The 18,902-nt window shown below is 37.9% G+C and overlaps 2 protein-coding genes across 3 annotated transcripts in view; one reads left to right on the top strand and one right to left on the bottom strand.

Annotated features, from left to right (window-relative positions):
• LOC122075744 (WD repeat domain-containing protein 83) overlaps positions 1-6,932 on the bottom strand; it is a 9,800-nt gene extending 2,868 nt beyond the window's left edge. The window contains exons 1-7 of the mRNA XM_042640889.1: positions 6,419-6,932; positions 4,621-4,723; positions 4,051-4,158; positions 3,869-3,978; positions 3,639-3,746; positions 1,477-1,522; positions 1,206-1,337 (exon numbers count right to left, since the gene is read on the bottom strand). Coding sequence (XP_042496823.1) covers positions 1,206-1,337; positions 1,477-1,522; positions 3,639-3,746; positions 3,869-3,978; positions 4,051-4,158; positions 4,621-4,723; positions 6,419-6,699 — 888 coding nt within the window. The 5' untranslated portion in view covers positions 6,700-6,932. The remainder of the gene's footprint in view (positions 1-1,205; positions 1,338-1,476; positions 1,523-3,638; positions 3,747-3,868; positions 3,979-4,050; positions 4,159-4,620; positions 4,724-6,418) is intronic.
• A 3,451-nt stretch (positions 6,933-10,383) lies between these two features.
• LOC122075300 lies at positions 10,384-17,411 on the top strand. Of its 2 annotated transcripts, none has more exons than XM_042640271.1 (8): positions 10,384-10,764; positions 13,180-14,511; positions 14,641-14,884; positions 15,081-15,290; positions 15,541-15,714; positions 15,876-16,076; positions 16,174-16,287; positions 16,955-17,411. In XM_042640271.1, the coding sequence occupies exons 2-8, from the start codon at positions 13,427-13,429 to the stop codon at positions 17,300-17,302; spliced, it is 2,376 nt and encodes a 791-aa protein (XP_042496205.1). In that variant the 5' UTR covers positions 10,384-10,764; positions 13,180-13,426; the 3' UTR covers positions 17,303-17,411. The 2 variants fall into 2 exon arrangements, with proteins under 2 accessions (XP_042496205.1, XP_042496207.1); XM_042640273.1 differs by lacking the exon at positions 10,384-10,764 and adding an exon at positions 11,027-11,175.
• Positions 17,412-18,902: the final 1,491 nt, after the last annotated feature.

The raw sequence follows: 18,902 nt of genomic DNA, 5'->3' as shown, positions 1-18,902 counted from the left end.
GGGGGGAGGGGATGTAATGACACCTTAAAAAGAGGTACCCCTCCATGGATTAACTTGTCCTAAGAATTTCTGAGAATGAGGAGTATGCTTTAATTACCATCTATACAACCCTATACCAGCCTTTACAAATATTAAGTAGGGGCCAAACATATTGTGTGAAAAAGACCATCATGATCCCTTTTTATAGGTATTTAGGCGAGGTGGAACAGATCCCTGGTTAGGCAACTACACAAACTACCAACTGGACATATTTTGTATCCTTGGGCCAACAAAAGAAAACTTTCAGTGTTAGAACAAAATTATAAGCATGATATTGTAGGTGTTACGGTCCTAAAAGAACTCAACCCTATAAACCAGCTTACAAGGTGAGGGGACCCAAAACCATATCAACCCATAGCAATTCCCATAGGAAACCGATGTGAGATCAGCCCCCATAAGCTGATATGGGACCGTAACATACCACCATGCTTCCGAACCCAACGTCCACGGTGACCCACTCCGGATCAGGAAGCCCTTTATAAGTAGCTTTCACTCTACTCCAAGGTTTCTGCCAGGCGACAGGTAGCCCTTTCCTAGTGGCTTTCACTCTGGCACTAGGTCGCCCCTTCTGCACGAGGGTTGGGCCGAGGATTGGCTGCTCTGATACCACTGTTACGGTCCTAGAAGAACTCAACCCCATAAACCGGCTTACAAGGTGAGGGGACCCAAGACCATCAACCCACATCAATTCCCATAGGAAACCAATGTGGGATCAGCCCCTATAAGCTGATATGGGATCGTAACAGTAGGCTTGTAGATATTTAGTCCATAAGACTGGAAATATCATGACAAGAAAAGACAAGACAATGTAATTTCTTTGGGAGGGGATAGCCCACCGCCAGTGTGCAGTAAGCTAGCAGGTGGCACCAATAGGGGCATGGGAGTCATTTCAAAGGGAGGAAGTGAGAGATAGACACGTCTGGCACTAACAGTATATCTGAAGTGTGCCCAGACTTTCCCAAATTTCTTTACAGCAAACTTACTTTTTTGATAAGTAGATGAGGGTAAAACTGAATAAACAGAGGAATGCAAAAACAATGATAACGACTATCCCCTAAAAAGGGAAACAAAGTACAATTTATTCTCAAGACTGTCTTTAACAAATTTACTAGAAGCAATAGCATGATAATCTTCATTAATGCTGCAGCACTGGGGAAAATTTTTACCACTGAAGCATGAGCTTGGAAACTTGAAACTACAGAGGCATCTACCAGATCCCAAAAGAAAATAGAGCCATCCTCAGATCCACCAGTTACATGGGCATCAGTGTTGGTAAGGCAGCAATCCATCTTGTAAGACTGACACAGGGATACAGAAACAAAATATCAAGCACAGAGTCAAAAACCCGAAATGTTTTGGCAATGAATTGATAAAACAATAGGAAACATCTTGCACTGTGATATAAGAGTTTCTCAATGCTAGAACTATGGTACGGACCTTGCAAGTATGGCCCTTATATTCTTGCAATAGTTCCCCACTGGACCTGCCATTAGAAAAAATAGATAGATAGAAACACAAAGCTGAAGAGATGTCTACAGCACCTAATTATTTAAGAGGCAAAAGGTGTTTGTGGCCTGAGGCTTAAGCTTCAGGGTTCACTCATTTTTCAAAATAAAACTGATAAAAAATGGGATATAGTTATATAATTTCAAAAACGTAAAAGACAGTTGTGCTATCCTCCCCGATAGAGACTCACCCATTCTCTAGGACAGGAATCCTCCCTAGGGAACATTCAAATCAGAGTATCTACTCCATAAGCCCATCACGAGAAAGATAAAAGGTGGAGTGAAGGGTTGGAAATAAGGGTTAAGGATAGAGATAAAGTAAAATATAAAGATTGTTGAGGACAAAATTATCCACTATTTACAGACCAATGATGAAAAACAAGGGAAGAAAAACGCATGTTCAACTCAACCACCAGTAAAAAAAATTTAAGTTCTAAAATACAAGTGGTATTAAATCATGTTGCCAAGGATACTTCAGCACCAAAGCAAAGATGGAACATAGTATGAAATTTCTCTTCTTTTCTTTTCTTTTGGGGGAACCTTTTCGAGGGTGCAATGTAAAAACTTTGATGGCCATGTTTTGCCTTTACTACAGGATAACGTTTGCACAGTAAAGCTAAGTATCATTGATTTATAATATAAGGGGGAGGGTTCGCTACGACACCAAGGTGCAATTTTGCACCAATGAGGAGGGAAGGTTACAAATTGTCCAATAGCGCTGGACATATAAAGAAGAGAGAGGGTGTAGCATCCACAGGTGAAATGTGAGAGGGAGCGCCAAGGAATCCACACACTGGCATTGTGCGGTTCCTTTTTCCAGAATATAAATATTAGTTATCAGTTCCAACAAATAGAGCTGTTTGGAGGGCAAAGATCCATGCCGCCGATTGCATTTAGGTGGGATGGCCTGGCGGTGTTACATTGCCTCTTCTTTCTTTCCCCTTTTTTGACAGATCCATGAATCGACCCCATTCAGTTGGGAAAATGATGAGTTGTTGTTGTTGTCGTATATGAGTTCCAACAAATGGTTGCAAATAAGTTACAATGAATCATATTGCAGGCGAGTGGACTCAAAACTCCATTTAGAAAGTATGCTCTCTAGATGCGAACTACAACTTAAAAGGGATCTTAGAGAGAAAAAATCCTTTCCCACATATGATGAAAGAAAAGACATTTTATAGGTATATAGATTAAAGAAGTTAAATATTTTAAGCCACAATGTTGGCATGAGAACCCTATGATTATGCAAACATTGCATGCCCTTAACATAAGGTGCTAGGCCCCATGTGTCCTTCGCACTTTATGGTGTAAGCAAGGATTAAAGTATCAGTATCGGTCGCTGTATCGATAGACCAAAATTAAGATACGTATCGGAGGGTATCGTATCGTATAGGAGATACGCTAAGATACGCTAAAGATACGCAAATAACTGGATATGAAACACTTTTTTAAATACTTTTGCATAAAAAAATTGTTAAAAAAAGCTATTGATAGCATGTATTATGCATAAACACTAAATTGCATTAAGAATTCAAGGTTTGTAGTTGTCCCATAAATGTAAAATCATTGTTCCCAACCTTGATTTCCATTTTAATTAGAGATAAATATGGCTGACAGCAACTTTGGAACAAAAACCCCTCAAAAAAATCGTGTTTTCTGAAAAAATACCCATCTTGGCCATTATATGACCATAGCGCACTGTATCGGTACATAACGATACCGATACGTACTGATCGATACATTCCGATACTCACTGATACGTACTGATACTCATCGATACATACCGATCGATACATACAAATACTCACCGATACGGACCGATACATACCGAAATGTATATTTCACCTCGATTCTATATTTTTCATAGAGTATCAATACGTATCGATAGTGTATTGGTGCATATCGGTATGTATCATAGGATATATATCGATACGAAAGGATTTTAAAAATTCCATGTATCGTATCGGTCGGCTAAATTTAAGATACGTATCGGAAGGTATCGTATCGGTATCGGAGATACTTTAAACCATGGGTGTAAGCCCTACTACCCTTTCAGAACTCTAACAACTGTAATAAGAAATTATCAATTATTACCTGTCCAAAAGACGCAAGGTAGAATCCAAGCAACTAGCTAATACACAGTTACCATCATTTGACATTGAAATGCAGTTGACAGGCTGGCCCAAATCATCAGATATTTCCCTAGTGTAAGGCACAAGAAGACATCATTAGAAGAACTGTTAGTTTTTTATAAAATTAAAGGAAAATTAAGCTACTACAAAAGGAGGACTGGGAAGAAGGAAAAAAAAAAGGCTGCTACATACCTACCAATACGAATGTCAAAAGTCCTAACAGTACCATCAACACTTCCAGCAAGAATTTCAGTTTTTGTGAGACAGATAGACATTACACTATCTGAAAATGTGTCAATAATCTGCATATGAACCAGAAAATTAGGTAAGGAAGTCAATATACAATAATCGAGTTTGCCAGACAAAAGATTAACCTGAATTGGTTCAGTGCTGTGAGATCTGCAGTCCCAAGCTCTAACTGAACGATCATACCCTGCTGAAATTACCACAGATGAGTACTCATTGAATTTTACAGCATTCACCTGAAATAAGGAGAAATCAAAAGTAAAAAAGAAAAAAGAGAGTCAATGAATTCCTAATTTAAAATCAAAAGATAACAAGGACTTGAACAAAATAAATGGATCGCAATTTAGTAATAATTTGCACCATCAAAAAGGGAAGCAGTTAAGAGCTATGACTAAGAGACAGCAGTGAATTTTTTATTTGTGCTTGAACCTTGAATATTGTGTTAATTGTTGTTATAGCTCAACTAATAAGTCGACTGTTCAGCTTCTGGAATGGGTGGGATTTGGTTGCTCTCAAACTGATCCAACCCACTAGTGTCACACCCCTAGTTGTATTCTTGTCTATTTTGAAATCACTCTATGAAGATCCACTTACATTTGACAGGACCTAATAGGCCCAAATGAAACAAAATAGAACTTGAAGAATAATGGAGATGTTAACAGAAAAAAAAGGAGGTTAACATTGAAGAAACTTCATACCTCACTGTCATGACCACGGAATTTTCGAATGACACGACCAGAGGATACATCCCAATAAAAGACCTGCCTGTCGCCACCACAAGAACATAGCTTGGAGTTGTCCCTATTGGAAGATGACTACATGTTAGTCACTGGGTATCCGATTGTAGGTAAATGGATAAAAGGCATAATAGAGAGTTTGAAAGTTTTCAGTTCAGAAATCCTTAACATCTTTGTCATATGTATTATGAAGATAATTCAACCTGATTAAGAAAACAAAAATCAGTCACTATTTCATCATTATGCATATAAACAAAAATTCCTAGTCTGGATTAACCTTTCATTTGCATTGTTTTAGTTCAAACTTTAAATTTAACTAGAATTATGTTTCAGCGACGCTCTTAAGAACCTCTATTTATTAACCATCGCAACTTATATGGCCCATTTGCACCCTGATCATAAAAGAAATTAGGGCCCCAATGACCCCCTCTTTTTCCGTTCCCTAGCCAATTAGGATTCAACCTTCTGTGGCTCTTTGTCCTTATGGGGTTCAAGGTTATTGGAGGGTTTATAAGGCCAGATCATTCAGGGTATAATTGTTTGGAGGTCCATAACCTAGAACCCATAAGGAAATTTGTACCACTATCATGTTTCCTTGACATTCAGATTTTTAGCAATTGCACAACTCATTAGAATTCACAATTATCTATTGCTAGTACTGCAGTCCTATCAGTTATGGATTCTAGATTCTCAGGCCGAAAGAAAGCCAATCATTTTGGGATGTGACATCCATAGAGCATTCTGCAACAGCATGAACATCTCATTCTTTTATCATTTACATTTCCACCTTCTCATCCTCATTAAGCGAGTCTTTGAAAACTGTAGCCATAGTTTTATCCTTATAGGACTTGTAATATGAGTGCATATGGTACTCAACAACCCATTCTCAGTAATTTAATATTTTAGAGGTCAAAATATTATGCAAGGAATGTAGAATGTATTTTCCTCCTAACCTCAGGGCAGCAATTTTCTTATGGTCAATTCTTATTTCTCCACTTAGGTGTTGTACCCCTTTTTTCTATTTTTTTTAATAAATATTGTTTTATATTTATATTTTACCTATTCATCAGTAAATCATTACTTTAAAAAAAAAAAAAAAAAAGAGGAAGAAATGGGAAACACCAAAAAACCCAAAGGGCTACCTTCATATTTGGCAAAAACTAGTCAGAGGAGCTGCAAATTATTAAATTCAAGTATTTGCAATACGCCAATGTGAAAACAGGAAATTTTTTTGAGGAGGCAATAATTTGGGTTTCTTTCTTACCAAAAAAATAATTTGGGTTTCTTTTCTCTCCTTTTTGTGCTCCCAAGTTTACTTACAGCTACCTAGTTCATTGGTTTGTTTGATTCATGTTCCATACTTCTAGTAGTTCAAACGAACTTAGGTTGCCAGCATAAGGTCGTTTAATATTCTACATTTTGGCTTATCTGGTCTAATTTCTAAGATTTAAAAGATATTACAGAAGGTTTGAAGAAAAAAAAAGATATTTTTCCTCAAATTTTGATTAACAAATGAGTAAAGTGTGATCCAACATATCATCTAAGGCAATATATGTTGGCAGTAATTCACGAATTGTTCCATCCAAGAAAGAGAACCAATTCGCTAATTCAGATGCAAAGCTTTAGTTCATCCTGATCGGAACAATTGATAGGTTCACTGACTCAATTAATGTGAAGTTATGGAACAGATAACATTTAATTTATAGAGAGAGAGAGAGAGAGAGAGAGAGAGAGAGAGAGAGAGAGAGAGAGAGAGTACGGGGTGACATGAACGTCTCGGACTTCTCTGCCATGGGATTTGTAGGTCTTGATGTGAATGCCACGGTGAGGATTCCAGAGGCGGATGGTGCGGTCTTTGCCGCAGCTCAGACAATAATTGCCGTCACTGTTAAACCGAGCGGCGAGGACTGCCCCTTCGTGCCCTTTCAGCAAATTAGCCTCCTTCCTTGGAAGTTCGATTGCGCTCATTCTTTCCTCTCTTCCTGACATGGACGAGTTGGATCGTCCACCTTCGATGAAAACTGATTCATTTCGCTGCATAAGGGCGCATGCGACGGTTTCTGACAGGTTTTGAAAAATCGAATCGGAATCAGTGATCTGGGTTCCAGCCGATATGGATCGGACTGATCATATTCATGTACAGAAATCTAGGGTTTAGCCCGGGGTTCTTCAGCCGATTTCCATAGATACTGACGAGAACCAATCCGGATACCAATTCCGGGTTTTTAAACCCGGGTTTCTGCAGAGGAGCGCAAGTCCCCATGATTCAGCAAAACACAAACATATGAGAGAGAAAACAGTATGGGGTTCCTCCACAGCGTGGATGGTCTGGAACATCCCGAGGAGAGCATCATGTGTTGGGTTTGTATTCAGGTGTTTCAAGTCGTTGGATGTACATTCACCTTTATGGTGTCGTAGAGGAGCCGAATCCAAGACAACATGGGATTTTACTTTCTCTCTCCTATTTTACATCTGTCTCGTCTCTCTCTCCAAACTCCTCAGGCCGCTGAATAGGAAGTAAAGTTATATCAAAAATGACTTCGCCTGATTGATAGGTCACTACTTTTAAGGTTAAACACATTATTCATGTGGACCTACTAATCTCCACCAAAGAGTGTAGAATGAAGTTTGAATTCTTGGTAATGAAAGCATTCTTTTTTCTTTTCTTTTTATAACAAAGAAAAGAAGAATAAGTTTTATTTAATTATATTTTTTCTTAGAAAGAAGAAGAATTCATTAATTTTGACTTAAAACATCCACATTTGATTTTATTCATCGTGCCAAAGTCGTAGTGGAAAAAGCTCGCTACACCATGGTTTCAAGTATCGATATTATATTGATCGTATCGGCCGTATCAGTTTAATTAATTTTTAATTATTAAAAATGTATTTATAAATCTCAATTTTGTAAATGTTATTAAAGATGTCAACTTAAATGTGTAGAGATACTAATATGCTTGAAAATAATATTTTAACATTAATTATTGTTTTTAAAAAAGTATTCTATAACAAATCGAGATTAAGAATGAATAAAGGTGGAATAAATAAAAACAAAAGGGCTGCCCATGATCCACATAGATAATCTCATGAACCATGCCTATGTAGAGTAAACATCTACTATCAGTCCTGGGGCTGGAACAATTGGAATTGAGACTACAAGTTAGTTATTTGCCCAAAAGGGTAAATCGAGATGCAATTTGCAATATACTAGAATAAATAAACAAACAAAGCAACTTGCATGGGCCAAGATTATATGGCTTGTGATTGAAAAAGTTATTCATGTAAATATTCAAAGGGAGCGACTTTTTTATATGAGAGTGCGGTTCCAACATCAATATAGGAGCCAATTAAAGAATCCATAGAAACATCAAATGGAGTGAAATTTTCATCTTTAAGTAAGAAATGGATCAATTATGGATCAATTATTCTATAAAGGCGGTGGCTGGTCATAGGAACAATGCTCTGGATAAAACTCCAAAAGCATATTAGGGATTTTATTGTGAAGATGGGGAGAAAATTCCTTCACCCATCATGATGTGACATTATGATTAAACTATTGGGGAAGAGTTTTTCTAACTCCCAAGCCCATTATTTCAAAACACCCTTACCTAGTTTCATCCAAAGGTCAACTGTGTCATGGGAAAGATGTTCACTTTTACACTTGTTGAAGTGGAAACTCGTGCGGTCATTTTTTTTTTTTTCTTAAATTTACGGAAAAGGTTGTATTTGGTGTTTGTTTGTGCAACTTGGATAATCCAATGATCATTGGTTCACGCCTGAAAGAAGTTGGCTCACAAGTACTTATCGAAACTGATTCGGTTTTTTTTTTGGGTTTAGGATTATAAAAATTGATTGTATTTCGGTTTCAATATATTGTATCTTAAATCGAACAAAATCAAAAATTATATCAAACAATTTAACACCTTTAGATAGAATTAACCCAATCTCGATCAACCATTGCTCCTGAAATTGATAGCAAGTTGGAGGAATCACCCATAATTGAACCCCGTATTGACATATCATTATAGAATAAGATTAAAAAAATCAAATTTTTTTAAACAAAGGGTAACTCTATTCATTTCGAACTGGTACGGACCAATCTAAATTGATATCAAATAAATATATCAATTACTAAAATCGTGATCATGATGAGATAGAAGGATCCGGCCATCCGAAGATAGTACTATTAGATTTTTTTTTTTTTTTCAATGGTTATGCGTTTTTGGGCCGTCTAGTGGTGTCAGCCTTCACTATTGACTATTGAGTAGAAGAAAATGAGATATGTGGTGGAATGTTTCATACCTCTTTTTCTAAAATAATAAAAAAGGGCATGGATCAGATGTAAAAAGAGAGAGAGACAGAGAGAGAGAGGGGATTGCACCGTAATAGATTCAGAATCGAGATCCAGATCGATTCCGATAAAGTAGAGTGCACATGTATATAAACTATAAAGGCTTAGTCTTAAAACAAAAAATTGGGATCGGGATTGGGATCGATTTTAACTGATTTCAATCGAAATTGATTGAGATGAATGCAAAAACCTGCCTTGACACTAGTTTTTATATGAAGATCAAACGATGCAAATCAATCGGATTTGTGAGATCTATCTCATCCGATCCGACCGATCCAATCCCGATTCTTGAAACCCATCAAGGATGGCCTTCTATTCACCATAATTCAGTTCTCTTACCAAACTTAAGGAAAGGGAACAGTTAACTACCGGTCAAACCCAACTTAACCCCATCAGGCTTCAGGCCCATTGATATGGCCCACCCAAAGCTGTCGCCAACTCAATATTCTAGTGGACTATTCTTTAATAGGGAAAACCGAAAATTAAACGAAAAATCCAAAACCCGACGATTATACAAATAAATTGGAGAGGAGAAGACGAAGCTGCAACGCTCATGGTGTCATCCACTTCTCTCACTCTTCTCCCACCTTTGCTGACATGTCAACGAAACAGTACCACACTGGGAACGGACTTACGTGGAGACATATTTAATTCATATTAAATTGTTAGAAGGGTTAATCCCCGTTATGAATAATGGAAGTATTATTTCAGATTTCAGATAGGACTCACTTCGTAATCAAAGCAATTTAATCATTTTGATTCTGATGCCCCCCATCCATCAACATACCATTTGGCCCCACCCAAAAACCACAAAACAACCAATGAACGATTCCAATCCTACAGCTCTACAGCTTAGATGCTCTCGGTGCCCTATGATTGTATGCATAAGTACATTAATAAAACCTCACTTTTAATCCAAAACTTAAATTGGGGTCCCCACCTTTTGATCAGACAATTACGAATGAGACACGTGTATCTCATAACTTACTGGGAACCGTACATTTGGAACCCATCTAATTGTCACGTGACTAATATAAGACAACGAAAGAAGCCACGTGCAGGGGAATCGGAATGGGGGCTCCCCTTTGGAAGCTGGCACTGCAAAAGTGCAAATCCCAAAAAGCCGTTATTTGTGCTTTCATTAACTTTTACTGTACTTTGAATTGATTGCCCTTATCTTTGGGGTGCCCTTTATCTATCTTTTCCTCTTTAGGAATGGAAATAGACGAATTAGAAGATAGATCACACCTTTGCTATACATTGGAGATTCCAATCTGAAGGTTTTAAGCATAGAGTCTAGTGTACAACTCTTACATAAATCCGGTGGGGTAAGTCACCGGGAGTTCCAGGTCAGTTTTGGCCACCGACAACTTCACCGGTCGCCTGGAACCGGCTTTAAAGTACAGTCCGGTGAGTCCGGTATTTTAAAAAGGGTCTCCTTCATGGCTCGTAGCTCTCAGACAGCTTGCAGGAAGCAGACGCAGAGAGAAGACGAGATAGAATCGATTCGAAGCTCGAAGCCTAGAACCACAATAAATTCTCCTGGAGAATGAGAAACTTTTTTTTCAAATTCAATCTCGTCTTCGTATTAAAAGAACTTCTGCCAATTGCCAATCCCCGTGCTTCTTCTACTGCAACTCTGCAACTTCAAATCAAATCAAGCAAATGCAAATTGCAAGAAACGATGCTCGCATTTGAATTTTCGTAAGCCTCGAAGATCAATTAGACTGTAAAAGTGGTTCTGGTCATCATCTGGTGAGTTCTGTATTTTCACCTTTCTTTGACATGATATCAGCGTCGTTTGCTCAGTTATCTTTTGTCGTCGTCTTTCTTGATTCTTAATGGAACTGTTCTGATCTGAATCTGATTCTCTGTAATCATGAACAAGCTTTTTATAGAATTTCGGGTTTCTTTGTGCTTGTGTGGTTTTACTTATATGGCATTTCAATATTTGAGCTGCCTTTGCTATGTTTTATATTACTGAATGGGCTGAAGCCTAAAGCTTTGGTTTTGTTAGATTGGAGTGGAGGAAGATAAAGTCGCTTGTTTTAGTGTCCGAACAATGCGCTATCATGCGTTTCTGAGGAATTTTTGCATTCCTGGATGTCGTTTACCATGGGTTGGATCACCATGTTTGAAATTAATACGTATTGTAACTTACTAATGGTAATCGGAGCTCTCTGAACTTTTGTTCAATGCCATTTGCAGCTTCCTTTAGTTCCGATATCTGTTTTTAATTCTAATTTAGTAGTTGTGTTCATGCTATTAGTGCTGTTAGTTGGAACCGACGAATTTTAAGGAGATCCGGTTTTGTTGTCCTCCGTATGAAAGAATACTTAAAGTGTGAAGGAAGCAAATCTGATGAAAATCTTTAGCTGGGGTTGCGATTCTATTTCTCTGATTTCCTTAAAAAGAATTCAAAGTTCAGACATGGTACTTTCCAAATTTTATGTATTGTTCATATCCGGATTCTGTTCCCAACCATAGTTTGTGGCTCAACTCTGCAAAACTTTGGTAGCAACGGTGGTTGGGTTGGAGTCTTTACTGCCTCTTGATGTTCATATCAAGCCCCTTAGCTAAAAGTTCAAACTTGTCCTCATTTTTTGCTATTTTGATTTTCTACAGTCAGTACAGTGTTGGTAATGAGTTAGAGAATCATATCTGGTGCTTCATCTTCTCATAATGATACCTAAATTTGGGCATCCTGGATTTGAAATGTCTCAATTGACAGTTGATTTTCCAGAATTTCCAGAATTTCAATATTATCTTACGTTCTCTGTTTAATTAAGGGCCATGAGTAGCTTACCAGTGTCTGCAACACATGGAGGTTCATTGGTTTCATTATTTGATCCATTTTTTATTTATTTCCATGATCTTCTATTTAAGGTCCCTGAACAGCGTACTCTGTCTAAGACAAACTTGCAGGGTAGTTGGTTTTATTATTTGAGTCATTTTTTATTCTAATCTGGGTTATCTCCTATGGGAAACATAGACTTAATGGATGGTCATCAAGATCTGATTAAAAAAAAAAAAATCCTCTGGGCCCTTCTACTTTCATCTCCCAACCCCCTCCCAAAAGAAAGAAAAAAAATGGATGTGGGAGTTTTCAATTTCCCCTTGTTGGATGGTTATAGAAAATGCGTTGTTTTATAATAGAAGTTCTCGGTTGATAGTCCATACATCCTTGGTGGATCTGATATCCCAGAGATTTCCTTCATGGCATTCTCCTCCTTTGCTTTAGTCCATTTAGGCTGTTATACAGTTCTATCCTTGGTGCTGTTTTATTTACTTAACTGGTGCACTTGAAGATGGATTTCAGACGCTATCTGTGGTGTCTACACTCACAGACATAACCATTCTACACTCACAGACATAACCATGCAACTATGGCATCTGCAGAATTGGTTGTGAGTGTGGATTCCATTTTATCCTTGAGGGATGAAGAGATCTTAAATTGATCTTCATTTATACTTCCCTAAGTTTTTCTATTTTTTTCATGGTTGACATAGTTCACTTTTCATCTCCTTATCTGTTAATAATTTTCACTTAATACAAGTAATAGAAAGTACTCTTTCTCAAAGCACTTGGATTTTATTTCACAGCATAATGGTATTCCTACTTGTGACATTGTCTGAGTTAATTTCAAGAAGTAAGCTCATCATTTACCTTGCGAAAAATATTGCAAATTATAGAAGTGTGCACTTAAGTATGGTATACACACAGAAATGAACTCGTTGAGGATTTTTGAACATCATTAACTATAGCTGCAGCTTTGAGGAGCTTTTATGGGCCTTCCACTTTGACCATGAGTTGAGTAACAGTTGATTAATTTCAGGATCATTATATCACTAGAAATCTATGAGTGAATAGTTGGCATCAGTGGGTAGTTTGTAATTGTTAATTTTGGAAGTGTTGGGATGCCTTAATTCCAAGTTGTAAGTCTGATCAGTGTCTCAATCTGCAGATTTTCATGCAGTTATATGGTAAATTTAAGTTTTCTTTTACCGACTTTTGGCTTGATTCACCTTTGAAATTTTAGTTAATGCTTGTTGTCTAGACCTCTCCTGTTTGATCTGCACTCTCAATTAACCATATCCTCTTTTTCAATTGCGCATCTTCGGCTCTGCCTGGAAGCAACTCTTTCTGAATGGCTTTGGTCTTGAATTGCAGAAACCCTGAAAAATTTTCTACAATGCTGAGGGTCAGAGGAAGCTCATCTTTCATATAGAAGCATTACCATCAACCGTAGATGCAGTCTTTCAGAAAACCTATGTGTTAACTAAGTTTCTCGTGTGTAGTTGTTGAACAAGTTGAAAAGAAATTGAAGAGCTTTCTGAGGGAAACTTCTTATTATTTTTCTCTTCTTCAATAGCTTGTGCTTTCGTTGTACAGTTAGAAAAGGTGAATTAGATAAAGTATGAGAGAAACAGAAAAGAAGAAAGCTTTACCAAACAAAAATCATGTAAAACGTGCTGGGAGAGGGGATAAGGGAGAACATAAACTGCCTCAAGAGACTAACCGCAAAAAGTTTAATGCAAAAGAAGTTGAATCTAAAATTTTGGACTCTAAGCCAAGGTCCACCATCTTAGTAAGTGATTCAAACTCAAGCACAGAGTCTACTGAGGTATATGAAAACATGGCTATACGTTATGGGGATGATGTCTACAGGTCTGAGGTTGCTGCAGTAGATTCAGAAGCCCCTGATATGGCTACCAAAGTGACCAAGGATGATTTAGAAGAACATTTAAGTGATATGGAAAAGAAACCTAAGGAAGTCAATGAAGAATCTGATTGTGAAACGGTGAAAGATTCTGTATCATCTCAAGGGGATGGGCAGACACTTGAGGATGACACGGTAGAAAGGGCTCCAAAGGTTCCTAAAAATATTGTGAAAAAAGAATCTTTTGAAATCTATCCCTATGCATCAAGAACAAGAACCGATTGGCATGAATCAAATAAACAAAAAATCAATGCTTCACATACTCCAAAAAAATCCACCAAAAGAGAGCCTTCTAAAGTGACTTCTAAAACCGTTGATGATGACAAACCAAAGAATACGAAAGTTCATCCAAGGCCTTCGTCAGAGTCATCCGAAGGAGTTGATGATAAGCCTATTGAAGAGTTGAAGGACATAGATATCTTGGATGAGGCAGCAAATGGTGGTCCAAGCATTGGAAGCGAAGATGAATCTCTTGATGCAGAAGGAGATGGTTTGGATGAGGAAAAGGAAGTTTTAAATCGAAGGATTGAAGAAATGGAACGGCGAATAGAGAAACTTGAAGATGAGCTAAGAGAAATTGCTGCTCTTGAGATTTCACTTTATTCTATTGTACCAGAACATGGGAGCTCAGCCCATAAGGTGCATACCCCAGCTCGACGCCTTTCAAGAATATATATTCATGCTTGTAAGCATTGGACTCGAATCAAGCAAGCAAGTGTGGCTAGAAACACAGTCTCAGGGCTTGTACTAATAGCCAAGTCTTGTGGTAATGATGTCCCGAGGTAACAAAGAAACTATTGCATTTCTGAGTTCAAATAGAATCAAATGCAAGTTATTCTTTCTCACTAACTAATAAAAATATTTCTGTGATTCTGTTTTTTCTTTTTCTTTTTTCCATTTTACTATGTAAGATTAAGCTTCTGGTTATCAAACACCATAGTCCTTCGAGAGATTATCTCTCAAGCGTTTGGCAATAGAAGTGCTGGCAAACCTTTGTCATTGAAGTGGATGGGGAGCTCTGGAAGTAAACAAGTGAAGAAGCTTGACTTCATCCAACTTCTTGATGACTGGCAGGAAACTAGCACGTTTACAGCTGCCCTAGAAAAGGTTGAATGCTGGATTTTCTCTCGGATTGTTGAGTCAGTGTGGTGGCAGGTATGAAGTGATTAAGTGTTAAAAAGAGTTCACATTTTATTGAAGCAATCAGTTGACTATTCATTCTGACATGAACTCCGACAATTTTGAGACTACCCAAACCTTATTTATATACAAGTTACTGTCTCATATTTAGTGCTGTAGTTGATGTTAGACGGAATTTTTTCCTTGAGTTGATGGAAATGATCTGTTTCAGGCTTTAACTCCGCACATGCAATCTCCGGTTGAGGATTTGCTTGCCAAGAAAAGCTTTAGAAGAGTCTTGGGACCTGCTTTGGGTGATCAGCATCAGGGAAGATTTTCTATTAACCTTTGGAGAAGTGCTTTCCAGGATGCTTCACAAAAACTGTGTCCTGTCCGATCAGGAAGGCATGAGTGTGGTTGCTTGCCAGTGTTGGCAAGAATGGTAAGCAATCTTACATACCTTTTCACCATTAAACTTTACTTAGGGTCCAATCTCCTTGCTGAGTAAATAGACGGAGCAAGCAGATCCAAGTGTGAATATTGATGGTCGAAAAAGATGTTGCAAAACTAAGTCAAAATTTCACTTCAGCATTCTCTTACCTACTACTTAATAAACGTGTTATGAGACGAAAAATTTTTAAACTAGTTTATCTGTCTTAGAATGTAATATGGTTTTACATTTCTGTTTTCAGATAATGGAACAATGTGTGGCCAGGCTGGATGTTGCAATGTTTAACGCTATTCTGCGTGAGTCAGCCCATGAAATTCCGACTGATCCTGTATCAGATCCCATTGTTGATCCCAAGGTGTTGCCTATTCCAGCTGGTGACCTCAGCTTTGGATCCGGTGCACAACTCAAAAATTCTGTATGTGTCACATTTTCATAGTCATTCTTCTTTGGCATACATTAATATACACCTGAAGAAATATGCTTTTCCTTGCACTCCCTGGATGACACCCCTGATGGTTGTATAACAGTTTCAAGTTCTTCTTATGCTAATACCAAAGGATACAATTCTCCTTGCAGGTTGGCAATTGGTCTAGATGGTTGGAAGATATATTTGGTATGGACACTGCTGAGTCCCTGAAGGAAGATCAGGTCAACGGTGAAGACGAAGACAAACAAGATGGGGATGCTGAACCCAAATCCTTCCGCCTACTTAATGAATTGAGTGATCTTCTGATGCTCCCAAAAGACATGCTTATGGAGAGATCCATCAGGAAAGAGGTCAATGTTGCTTCTTTATATTACTATTTGCAAGAGCTACTTCCAATCTTTTCATCAAAGCTCTAATGCTAGTGTGTGTGCGTTTCATGTTTTCCAGGTATGCCCCTCTATAGGTCTCCCCTTAATCAAGCGGATCCTATGCAATTTTACTCCAGACGAGTTCTGCCCGGATCCTGTCCCAGGGGCTGTCCTGGAGTTCCTGAATGCTGAGGTACAATTTACTAAAATTAGATTTCTCACTGTTGTAGAGACTAAGGCACTAAGCTAACAACTAACCCATATGAGACTGTTGTTCACATAGGCTAGGGATAACCTCATCTTGTGAGTCCCTAGCAGAAGTGTTTGCTTGCCAAAGTCAAATAGGATTATTATAGGCATCCAATGCACAATATAAGCAATTGTTAGGGTTGTGTAAAATCATCTTGCAGTGCCAACTTTGGCACTATAGGTCCCCATATCCCACGGTATTAGGTATCACATTGGTAAGGGTCATGGGATACTCATGATCTCTCAAGTTGACTCAGCTGGATCTTGTTTTTAGAAAACTGAGTTTATATGACTTACACCACCTTGTCTTTCACCAGATCTAGTTTACCCACCTGTCGTTTTTAAAAAATGAAACTATTTTTAAAATACTGTTATGATTAATCACTACTTTTTGCTCTGTTTTTTTTTTTTTTTTTTTTTTTGGGGTGAGGGGGGAGATATTCTAACTATTATACCACTTCTTGATGATACTACAATAAAATCTTCATAAAAAGGTAATAATAAATTGGAAACAAGCTCAGTTTTAATCAGTCAACACAGTTTTTGTAACCTTGCTGCCAAGAACTTCTTTTCTATATTGGTGAATGATATTATCTTTGATGTACTCTCAGAGTGTGGTGGAAGGAAGATTATCAAATGGGGAGTCAGTCAGCAGCTTCCCATGTACTGCAGCCCCAGTTGTTTACTTCCCTCCTTCCCTATTTGATATCATGGAGAAAATTGGAGATGTTGGAGGAAAATCGCAGTTGGAAAGGAATGTCTCGATGGTTCAAAGAAAAGGGTATACCAGCGACGAAGAACTGGATGAATTGGACTCTCCTCTAACATCCTACATTGATAAAATGCCACCATCTCCAACCATAGGAAATGGGAATGGAAATGGAAATCACAAACAGGATACCAGTTACCGTGGAGGGCAGGTGAGGTATGAACTCCTTAGGGAGGTCTGGTCTGTTTGAGTGATGGAAATTAAGTTTATACATATATACCGCTTGTTTTTGTACAGGTAAAAAGGTGGATATATTTATTTTTGAGCGAGTAATGATAAAAATTTGATTTGGAAGTAAAGGAAATGAAGGAAATAATAGTCAACCATTTGCCAAGGCTAGAGACAAAAGTATGTTTCCTTTTTCTATTGATACTTCATTAAGGTTATATCAATTAAAGGAAACCTGGCTTTTTGGAGGTCCCATTGTATCAAAATCCTCCACAATATCTAACCCAACAAGTTAGTTATTCAGATATAGTTATTAAGTCCCAACAAGCTAAAGTGATCCAACTAGTTGCTAAGAAAGCCAAAGAAATAGGTTTGGAGCAAATTGTAGTGTAAATGGACTCACTCAAAATACTGACACGGCATGTAGATCCTCTCAGGGTCTGAGGTTTGGGTCTCTGTGTGCTAGTAAAATATAGGAGGAAAGATTCACATATTGTTTGTGTACGGATTCTTTCCCATGGGTTTTACATCGATTTGTTCTGGTTCTTGATGCTTGATATATTGGGAGAGCTCTCTCCACCTAATGTCTCAAGTTTTTGCGTTAAGACCCTCCAACAGAATATAAATCATTTTGCTATTCCAAAATTTGATTCGGGGAAGAGGGCATTTCTGCAGGTAGGCGAAAATTTCATGATTACTCAGAAAAATCATCTAATTCGTGAGTTATCCCTTGATGAGATCGATCTAAGGATATGCTTTAGGTGTTTGTTAAGTTGAATCCACACCTCCTGGTGGTTGAGATTAGTTATAGAGAATTGCTTCATTTCGATCTAGTGGGTGTTTCAAGTTTGGAGCCAACCTCGCCGCAGAGTAGGGGTAAAATTGTATACATTATGACCCTTTCTAGACCTCACAGTGACGAAAGACTCATCTAATGCATACACCCTTTCTTATTACAGCAGGAGTCTTCAGAGGATGAAACAAGCTTTAGATATATAGACTGGGTAGGAATGAAGAATCTGAAGAAGACATAACGTCCTCACTCAATGGATTTACTTCCCATATTTTTTCTTTTTACACAAATCCATCCAACACTTTGCTGCAATGAACTATACAATACATTTGGATTCCGTTGTTTCCATTTTTCTTTTAATTCAAAAGAAGAAACTTCGATTAAGATAATCGAAATGAATTTACATCCTGAATGCAACCTCTTACCTTATGAAACTTTAGCTTCCCTAGCCAAGTGCCGCACCACTATAAAGGATCCATAACTAACAAAATAAACATGTCCCAAGGAGTCCATTTTAGTTGGACTGTGTTTGCCATGCATTTTCACGTCTCACGATTCCCATTTTCATAATGGATTCAAGGTTTAAAACATATTCTACAGCAAGAAAATAGTGAGAATCAGGCTTTGGAATTCGCTCTAGATCCAGAATCTATTCAGATTTCCAAGAATGCATAACGAACAGTGCCTTAAATACAAGTATTCTGACGTGATTTCGCATGATTGCTGGCAGTCCACAAGTCATCGAGCCAATTCACCCAAGAACTTGAATTTCCCTGCTTGTAGATCAGACGGCTTCTACTTTCTGTAGTCAGGTAAACATGGAACCAAA

Source organism: Macadamia integrifolia, chromosome 4 (genome assembly GCF_013358625.1).
Source record: "Macadamia integrifolia cultivar HAES 741 chromosome 4, SCU_Mint_v3, whole genome shotgun sequence".
In the NCBI taxonomy this organism is placed as follows: domain Eukaryota; kingdom Viridiplantae; phylum Streptophyta; class Magnoliopsida; order Proteales; family Proteaceae; genus Macadamia; species Macadamia integrifolia.
The sequence above is the reverse complement of the archived record's forward strand: the minus strand, read 5'-3'. Positions and strand labels throughout refer to the sequence as shown.